Source organism: Apteryx rowi, unplaced genomic scaffold, assembly GCF_003343035.1.
Source record: "Apteryx rowi isolate R43461 unplaced genomic scaffold, aptRow1 scaffold_215, whole genome shotgun sequence".
NCBI lineage: Eukaryota > Metazoa > Chordata > Aves > Apterygiformes > Apterygidae > Apteryx > Apteryx rowi.
In genome coordinates this window covers 202,464-212,550 of record NW_020448475.1, presented here as the reverse complement: position 1 = coordinate 212,550, position 10,087 = coordinate 202,464, and the positions used below count along the sequence as shown (strand labels likewise).

The 10,087-nt window shown below is 49.2% G+C and overlaps 1 protein-coding gene across 1 annotated transcript; it reads left to right on the top strand.

Moving 5' to 3' along the window:
- The first annotated feature begins 6,155 nt into the window (after positions 1–6,155).
- On the top strand, positions 6,156–9,991 carry NOCT (nocturnin). Its single transcript, XM_026064383.1, has 2 exons — positions 6,156–6,719; positions 7,847–9,991. The coding sequence occupies exons 1-2, from the start codon at positions 6,458–6,460 to the stop codon at positions 8,680–8,682; spliced, it is 1,098 nt and encodes a 365-aa protein (XP_025920168.1). The 5' UTR covers positions 6,156–6,457; the 3' UTR covers positions 8,683–9,991.
- Positions 9,992–10,087: the final 96 nt, after the last annotated feature.

Below are 10,087 nucleotides of genomic sequence, written 5' to 3'. Positions count from 1 at the left end.
GGGTGCCGCGGCCGGGGGGACGGGAGCGGGGCCCGGAGGGAGGGGGGGTGCCGCCCCCCGGCCAGGCCTTTCGGGGGAAGCCGAGAGCGGCCCCAGATCGGGGAGCCGGGAGCCTCGGCTTGCTCACAAGCTCGGCTCCCTCTCGGCAGCCTTCCTCCTCCTTCTCCTCTTCCTCCTGCTCGCTCCGCGTATCCGGAGGGGCGCTCGCCGTGCTGGCGGGGGCTCGTTGTTTTTTTGGAGTCAGTTTTCCCTCCAGGAGCAGCCGCTTTAGGGGAGGAAGCGCGTGGCCGCCCCTGTGCGATTGCAGCGGGGCTGCGGGCGTGCGGATGTGTCGGTGGGTACAGGCAGGACTTGCGAGGCGGTGCCGACCGCAGAGCCGCAGGTTGCATCAGCGTGGCGGCGGGTGACCCAGCCTGACCCTGGTGGAGGCACACCGCTGGGAATGGCAGCCCCGAGGAGGCTGCTGCCTGGTGAACGGTGACGAGAAAGTTTGCGCTGAGGGATGAATGGGGTCCAGGGAGACGTTTGCACATCGATCTGCGAACACAGGAGGCGAAGTGGCAGCAGCCTGCTGGTGGCTCCTGAGGAGGAGCTGATGCTCTGGGGGCTCCTGCAGATGGAGGTGGGGTGGCTGCTACAGCTTCCCCCATCCCTGGGTAGGGGGGACCAGCAGGGTGATGCTCCCTAGTTATGGCTGCTGTGGAAGAACTGCCTGCTGGCAACTGTGCAGGGAATCTGCTCGAGTCTGGCCTGGCTCCTTATGTGTAGCTGGTGCATTAGCCAAACCAGTTACTGAAAGCAGCTGAAGGTGTGCGATAGAGATGCAGAATTTTTTAGRCCTCATCCAAAGAATTGACCCAATTTTTTAGGAGTTCCTTGTGAAATCAGTGATGAAAGCAGTGATGTGAGATTCCTGTTCAGAACAGCTTTGGCCCAGTGTCATTTCTGGAACAACAGGCACAGATTTGATGTAGACAGAGAGGCTGCTTCAGAAATACTAGCAGCTTTAGTCCAGGGAGAGACAGAGGGGAGGAATTACAAAAATTGAGCTGAGGTGTCTGGAATGGAAATGAAGCTTTTTCTAGTGTGAATTACTACTATGAGATTAAAGAAACAGTTGTTTTAATTAAGCAGACCACTAAGGACTGCATGTTTCATTCAAAATGCTGTTTCACAGCTGTTTTCTTATCTCTAAATTATCCAATAATAATGTGTGTAATTGTTCTCGTACAAGCAGTTTTTCCATGCAGATGTRAAGCCTAAGTGGTACTTGAGTAATTGAACTGATACTTTTATTTTAAGGAAGTGGCTTTGGCTTTTGCTCGCAGAGTATGAACAAGTGGCATTCAAGAATGAAATGACAAAGTGCTGGCTTATGAGAGAGGCTGCCAGACAACATGCTTGTGGTGCATTATTGTCTCTACAATGGTTCCCTTCTGCCAGCATTAGTTATGTGATAGGGCTGAATTGCTCCTGACTTACAGATTGGCTTCTTTGAATAAAGCAAAATACTTAGTATATAACTTCTCAAGTGGTTGAATGGTTCAGTATCTTTATTCCATGGCCAAAAATATACTGGATTGACTAGTTTAACAGCTCTTCTCTTCCAGTGTTGCAACTTGTGTATGATGCACTTGATTCATAATGTTCTTTTTCTACTGGTGTGGCAATGTTGGCAGTGCTAAACTGCTAGGCTCCTGTTTGCCTGGACCATTAGGTATCAATGGCTGTCCTCTTCATGCCCAGTCTGGGAGCTGGAAAGCATTCAAGGTCCCACATGTCCTTGGATGCAGACTCTGACGAGAGTCCACATCAGGATGATACCCTGACATGCACYGCGCTCCCTCCCCTCTCCCCACTGACCTAAAGCACAGGTTCAGAGCAGAGCTGTGACGCTCCAGCCAAGTCTACTGTTCAGATACAGCCTTAAGCTGTGTTTGCCCACAAGCAGCTCAGCTCTGGCTAAAAATGCACCCAGAGGAGAGATTGCCGGTTAAGACTGTTGCTCTGGCTGCCTCTGTCCCAGGCTGCTGCTGATGGAGGGGGTGGTACAGAGGCTACTACCCTTTATGTGACATCTGAAGCTAAAGCACTTACCTGGCATGTGGGAGAAGTGATTTGTCTCTGCTGCCCTCAGCTGGGGGAGGGAGCGGGGTGTTCAGTCCTTATTGCTGCTGTTGCAGGACAGATCTCCAGGCACCACTGCACAAGACAGCCTGGGGCAGGGTGCTTCCAGGCTTCCTGTTGAAGCCAGGCCAGGATGCAGAAAGATCGAAGCTTCACAGAGCTACAGGGAAGAAGAGCATATGTGTCTGAGTGCTGGTAGCTGGCAAAGTCAAGCTCATGATTCAAGCACTCATGAGGAAAAGGGTTTCCAGAGCTTGTGCCAAGTACTGAGTCTGTGTATTATTCAGGGGCAGGATTTGAGACTCCCTCCTCTTTCCAGTGTTGACTAGGCAGCACCTCCCTTGGCATGACAGCTCTTTGAATCCTGTTACGAGGTTCTTAACTCCCCTGTGCTTTGAAAACTGGCCTAGGTGCCAAAACTGGGACTTGAACTCTAAGCAGTAGCWACTGCTGCTTTTTATGCAGATGCTCTGGAGCCATAACCCTGCTGTTGGCCAAAACAAAGCTGTATATGTAGTATGATAGCATGTAGTGTAGTATTTCTCACATGGGGATGCTGTGTGCCAAGCTGCTTCACGAGCTGTAGCTGCAAGGAGAGCATGTTCTGCTGCTGCAGACCTCCTCGGACCAGGGCAACTGATGCAACCACAAACCAGGCTGCAAACATGGCAGAGCCTCTCTCCTTGCAGTAAAATCCCTGCAGTGAATCAGGTGGGGGCTGTCAGCTGAAAACACCACTAGGAGATTAAAGGAAAGTAAAACAGAGTGCTGGTTGCTTTACTCAAAAGGGCTCTGGCCCAGATGCCTCTCTAGCCATCGAGCCTGCCTGCACACTGCAGCACTTTTCTCTGAAACAAAGTCCTTAAAATGAAGTCCATGACTGCTTGTTGACAGAGATCCTAGAAGTTTCTTTCCCATGCTACTGCTGGAGAAACAAGAAACCTTGAACTTTACACCCTACTTCTTGGAAGGTTAATGAATAGTTTAATTTCTTCCCCCGCTCCTACCTGCCATGCTGAGACACCACCCTTGCTGAGGGGAAGGCTTTTGTCTTTTCAGTACCTTGAATGATTGGAGGTAATAGCCAAGCTGGTGTTCCATGTTGCAACATTGCACCAAGAGAGGCTCACCACTGAGCGCCAAACTGCCAGCTCAGGAGGGTGCTCTGCCACAGCGCGGGCAATAGCCCTTACCCCCAGGAAGCTGCAGGTCAGTTAACTTGAATTGTAAGGATTTCAGGCCTTGTGCTTTCCTCGCTGCCACAGGCAAGGTTAACATTGCAGGAGTAACAGACGATCATTACCTTTTGGAGTTCATTCAGGTCCCTGGTCTGCCCCCTCTTCTGCAGGAAAATTCAGCCCTTGTGGTGGTTTTGGGGTGGTGGGAGGGTGTTGGGGGGAGCTAATGCAGCTCATCAGTCATCTTAAGTGAGTCTTCTTGCAGGAGTCCCTGTTGGCCAAAGGACTCTGCCCATCACCAGCCAGAGAGCATCTGATCTATAGCACTGGTGCTCTTTCACCCAGCCTTCCCAGGGATCTCTTGAAAGACGAGAAGCTCTTTTTTTTTTTTTTCCTGCATGAAGCGCTACCAGCTTTAAAAGCCATCTGACCCTGCTACAGCTGGACTAGCACGCTTGGGGCAGGCTAGGTTATGCCTGACTCTCCCTAAAGTGCCAGCAACCCTGTGCTTGGGGAAGCCCTGTGTGGCTTGAGGGAAGATGGGGTTTGGACAATACTGTGGCCTTGTTCAGAGGTTAGCAGGTGCATGGCTGAGCTTAGATGTGTAGATGTTTGTCCTGTAACACATCTAAGCTGCTTAGAGCTTTAAGGTGGGCTTTTGGCTTTCAGTTTCATTGCACCTAGCTTGTTCCTTCCAAAGTTCCTCCCTTTCCCCCCCCCCTTTGGTTCAGGCGAATTAATAAACAGCCTAAGCTCTTGCTAATAGCTTTTTGGAGCAGAAAACTTCCCATGCTCTTCTCTATTTGTCCTTCAGAGCCTAGCGTGAGCCTTGTTTGCCCCCAGCCTGGCAGATGCTGTGGGGAAGGTCCTGCCCCAGGAGGGAGGGTGACGACTCCATGCTGGGGGATGGAGCTGCCCTCCATGGCCGGGGGGAGCTGGGCAGGGGTGAAGGGCTGGGTGCTCTCCTGGCTCAGCCACCGAGGGATCCTTGGGATAGCAGAAAGCAGCTTGTTACTTCTCTGAAGATGCAGCATTTAACTAGGGGCTGTCACAACCCCCCAAAACAGGCGAGGAGCTCCCTGTGGCTTCATTAAGCTCTATTGATTTGTCGGGGGGAGTGAAGGGGGGGGGTGCCCTGCATGGCTGCCCTGCTCCTCTGGGGCTGTGTAAACCTGCCCTTTACGTAACCAGCAGCYGTCACCTACGTAATCGGTACAGAGCGTGCCTCTGCTCGGCCTCCCTGCCCTGGCAGCTGCGCGGGGTCCTGTTTGAGGATCTAAGTGTTTGGGCCCATTTTCCTGACTAAAACAGGCATTTCTTCTACTTCAGCCATGCGTGGCTTCTTGACAATACTCTAAAACTGCCAAAGCTTTCAAGAACTGAAATGCTTTAAATGGTGTCTCCTAGAAAGGTATTCATGCTTGTGAGCCCAAGCTCGCATTTCATTTTGAGAAACTTCTTGTATTTTAACTAGTGAATGGAGACTGGGGGGAAGGGAAGAGACTTCCTWTGTTCCATTTGAATTCCTGATTTAAGACTTCCTTAGATTGATTTAAAGGCACTATTCCACTGGCTTACACATCTTAAATACTGAAATATATATATTTTTAACCAAAATATTCCAAATAAAGGCTTTAAAAGCACCTGTTCTCCTAAAGGTGAGGATATGACAGTCTCCAGCTGCAGGTTTTCTTTTCTTTTTCTGTCCTTCTAAGTATGTTTATTGAACTGTTAGGACTTTCATCCTCCCCTCTAGGCAAATCTGTCACTATCCYGTATCTCTCACCAGCTCTCATGACTGATAATGCTGTAGTCTGAGCTAGTACAGGCCAAATGTGCAAGTGTGCTGCAAAGGACCTTAAGTCTGGCTTGAGACATGTGTGCAAAGAGACAGGCTCTTCCACTCTGACGTGCTGCAAAGGTACAAATAGGCTTGCTTAAGTTGCTGTGGGCCGCAGCAGTGCAAACACTCAAGTTTTTTTTGCTCAAGCTTACCTTAGGAAAAAGCATTCAGGGTAAATAAATTATAACAACAACAAAGCCCTGTCAGAGCTGTCTCTTGTGCAAGTTGCTCGGCACAGGCAGTGGTTTTCCTGCCCATACTTGCCTGAAGACTTGGTTTGTGTTCAAGTTGCCTGGGCAGAGCGAAGTGTGGCGAGGCGGCCTCCTTGCAAAGGCTCCCTCTGTGCTGCAGGATGCAGCTGGACCTGGCTGCTGGGGCACTGGGTGGCCGAGGTCCTCCCCTGGGATGTGCTGAAGGCATGGCCGGAGCACGAGGTAGCGGTGGGGACGTGAGGAGCTCTGTGGTGCCGGGTGTCCCAGGGCGTTCGTGGTGGCCACCTCCTGCCAGGGGGAAGGGGCTGCAGCTGCTCGCCTGCAGGGGCCCGGGGAGCGCCCCAGTGCTGCGGGGCTGTGCTGCAGGCGACCGAGCTGGGGTTGCGCATGCGGTGGGAAAGCTTGTGCTTGCAGGCAAGCAAGGCGGCTGAGGTGAGCGAGGGCAGGGGCCCTCTAAGCCCATGGAAACATCTGGCTGCTCAGCTCTTGTGGAAGTGTGGCTGCTTTAAGGGCAAGTTAACTTCTAACAGGAGATTGCTATTAAATATTAACCTGAGGGAATGAGTCATCCTGCTTGCTTGGCTGCTCTGAAGGCCCATAGCCTGTAGTCATCTCAAACAGCGCAGCCCAGCACCTAAGCCTAAGGGCTGTCTCTGGTAAAGGCAAATGCTGCTTGTGAAATGATGGGCAGGCAGTGTTCATTTACCTGCTGGGCCCTCCTTAGTGAGAAGAGGGGGGGAAAAAGTACACTTTATTCTAACTTCTGCATGCATTGTAGAAAATAATTGCAGCCCTGCCACTCTGGATGAAAGATTTCTTTGCTCTCAGGAAAAAAAACCTGCATGATGTCTTAAACAAGGCCGTTTCTATGCTGCAGAGGCTAGCCGTGTCTGCTAATAAGCAAAATGCTGTGATGAGACTGGACCGAATTAATCCCATCTCTGCATCCGGGTCATTGCATCTCCCACTTGGGCAGGAGCTCCTGCRCTGAGCTGTGAATTGCTCGCGCTGCAGTGAGCTCCCCGTAAGGCGTGTAAGTGCTGGGAGAAGTCGGGGTGGACGTTTCTAATGGCAATTTTTCCTCTGCAGGCTGTTCCATGGGAAACAGCAGCAGCCGGCTCTACAGCGCGCTCGCCAAGACGCTGAGCAGCAGCGCTGTGCCCCAGCACCRGGACTGCTTGGGGCAGCCTGACCCAGCGCAGCTGGACCCCATCGACCCCAAGGACCTACTGGAGGAATGCCAGATRGTCCTGCAGAAGCGCCCGCCCCGGTTTCAGCGGGACTTTGTGGACCTGAAGGCGAGCGCTGCCAGTAGCCACCGGCCCATTAGGGTCATGCAGTGGAACATCCTTGCCCAAGGTGGGAGCTGCCTACGAGCTCAAGTCATAACCTTGCGGTTGGGGTGGGGGAAACCTTTTTTCGCACTTGAAATAGTGACTTTCCTTCCATTGCACAGGAAAGGAAAAAGGTCTCTTCTTACAGCTATGAAGCCAAATGTAGCTCTGAATCCCTGTTGTAGCTGAACATGGTATACCCACAAAGCTGGCACCCATCACTTCTAGATAGGTGTTAACCYACAGAAAATAGGCTTGCCCTAATTCTTTTTAAAGCTTCTCTGTTCATGTTTTCCCATAACTTATTGGTGACCTGTTCAACCATTCAGATCTGTTGTGGAAATTCTTAATTCTTTACACTTCAAAATAATTGTTACTGGCTCTAAGACCTACAGTCAGGACTGAAAGTTGACTTATGCAACAGCCTCACCTTAATCTCTTTGGGGGGAAAATCCCCCCACTTAGGGACTGTCATAACATTCTGTGGTTAAGTCACTCTTATAATACTGTGTTTCTTCTTAGTTAAGCTGTGGCAACCACATGGGGAAGGACTTGCCAAAGTGTAGTGACTTTTGGAAAGAGAGAAGGGGTCTAATTAAACATGTATTTGTAAAAGGAATTTAACTTTTTTTGGAAGGACTTCACTGTTCTGAAAATGGGTTCTCTTTGGCTAACCCGAGCAGCCTTAAAATCGGCAGTTATTCCTGCAGATCCCATCCCCTGCATGTAAACTGATGTACACATGCTTCACAGAGAAAGCAAAGTGTGTTGCTAAAGGCTTATGTTGCTTCCCATTATAACTTCCTGCCCTGTGGAAAAAGGGGATGAACACAGTGCTGTTAGTCTCTCATGACTGTGTGGAATAAAACTTGGTGATGGAGTGGGGCTGTTCTGGCAGTAGCAGTGTTTTGGAGCAGGCGTTTCGGGATGGCACAAACCTGCAGTGGCAGCAACAGAGCAGCCAGCTCATTCCCATGTGCTCCGAGCACTGGAAACTGTGGCACCAGCAGCAGTGCTAGGCTTCAAGCAGCTGTTGGCTGCTCAGAGCAGAGCTGTGCCTCTGGCATCTGCGAAACCTGGAGGAAGACAGCTTGTTTTAGCTACTGATACCTTCTCTTTTTCTCTCCCCCTTCCACCCACCACCAATTTCAGCTCTTGGAGAAGGCAAAGACAACTTTGTTCAGTGCCCCATGGAAGCTCTGAAATGGGAAGAAAGGAAGTGCCTCATCCTGGAGGAAATCCTCGCCTACAAACCAGATATCTTGTGCTTGCAAGAAGTCGACCACTACTTTGACACCTTTGAGCCACTCCTCAGCCGGCTGGGCTATCAGTGTACTTTCTTCCCGAAGCCATGGTCCCCGTGCCTAGATGTGGAGCAGAACAATGGGCCGGATGGCTGCGCCTTGTTTTTCCTCAAAGACCGCTTTGAGCTCATAAACAGTGCTAATATTCGGTTAACTGCAATGAAGCTGAAAACCAACCAAGTGGCCATAGCTCAAACGCTGAAGTGCTATGAAACTGGAAGACTGTTCTGCATTGCTGTCACTCACCTGAAAGCTCGTACTGGCTGGGAGAGGTTTCGGTCTGCACAAGGCTGTGATCTTCTCCAGAACCTGAAGAATATTACCCAAGGAGCAAAGATCCCTCTGATAATCTGCGGAGACTTCAATGCGGAGCCAACTGAGGAAGTCTACAAAGAATTTTCTAACTCCAGCCTCAACTTAAACAGTGCGTACAAGCTGCTGAGCCCTGATGGGCAGTCAGAGCCGCCGTACACCACCTGGAAGATCCGGCCTTCAGGAGAGTGCCGGCACACGCTGGATTACATCTGGTATTCGCAACATGCCTTGAATGTGAACTCAGCTCTGGGCTTGCTGACTGAAGAGCAAATTGGGCCCAACAGGCTGCCATCGTTCAATTACCCTTCAGATCACCTGTCCTTGGTGTGTGACTTTAGCTTTAATCAAGACCCTGACAGATTGTTATAATTGGTTGGAATGCCACCTGGTATTGCAGTGTCTTAATTCACCACTTTATTTTAAAGAAAACTTTTGAAGCTGGAAACTATTTAAGGATGAGGAAATACTGTTGACTAAACACTTTTTTTCAGGTACTTGTTTGGAATTACACTTGCCATTCAGAGCTTGTTAATCTGAAGCCTCCACAGGAGGAAGAAAGGAGGAGTTAGTGTTCTTGTGTGTGTGCTTGCTGTATCAGGGTTTGAAAGTTGGAAGGAAAAGTAGTTTCTCCTTTCACTAACCCCTGTGTCTAAGGCTTTAATCCTCTAATGAATGCGGAGGCTCTCAGTATTTAAGTCACTTGTGTACGTAAAACAACTTGCCCTGACAGCATGCTAATTTTATTTATTTCATGTTAAGCTTGTGCAAGCACCAAAGGGAATGAGGCTTGAGTACTTGGTAAGTTGTTTGTTCTTTTTATCTTTTGCAATATGAAGAAAGGTTAATGTATTTTAGACATGAACAAATCTAAGCTCATACTAGCATTGTCTCCTCATTATTTTTAAGTGACTCAAGATAAAATTTCATTAAAAATGAATGGATAATAGTTTCCCAAAGCACAGTATGAGGAAGGCCACCTCCAGTAAGAGTGAGTGAGAAAATTGAGGCTCACTATAGTACATTGTATAGTAATATCCTCACATTTCCAGAAGAATGTGCATGTGTCTAGTCTAGTATACACAGTAACTGGTATCTTGTTCTGTACTTCCCTTCAGTGGACATACCTAACCAGGGAGAACTTTCTTGTCTGCTTCAAGTCTTACTTTTCTGAATGGTTTGAATTTGTAGTCTTGTCAGCCTTCCTGTTTCAGTAAAAGGGCCGATCTTCATGTTGTAAAACTTTATTTATCTTTGGAATCTAATGCTACACTGGAACCTGTTAGATCTCATTAATTTATTGAGAGAAGTTGGTGATCCTGTATCTGACTTGAAATCATACAGCAGCTGTTTGGGAGCACACACAGGTCCTCTGACAAAGCACTGAGGCTACCCCAGAGCTGTTAGTAGAGTGACTTGTGCATAGAGGGGTTGCATAAGCAACATAAGGGGTCTTTGCCATGACATGGGCCTTGAATATATGGATGGTAACATAGCACTATGCAGGAGAGCGGAAGGGAGAGGAGGGAAGAGACAGTAGTTGGAGTAGGGCTGATGTTGGACAGTTGGGGAAGATGAGGCAGAGCAAATAACGCAGTACTTCCATATAAGGTGAGGCCCATAGTTACTAAGTGTTCCCAGGTGTTTATTAATAAAAGTCTCTTTTAAAAGAAAGTAATGTCTCTACTGCTGTTTGTTTTATTTCCATTTCCTAAATAGTTAATCTGTCTCAACTAGTGACTGATTTAGCCTCAAATTAGGGGTGATAACACTAGTA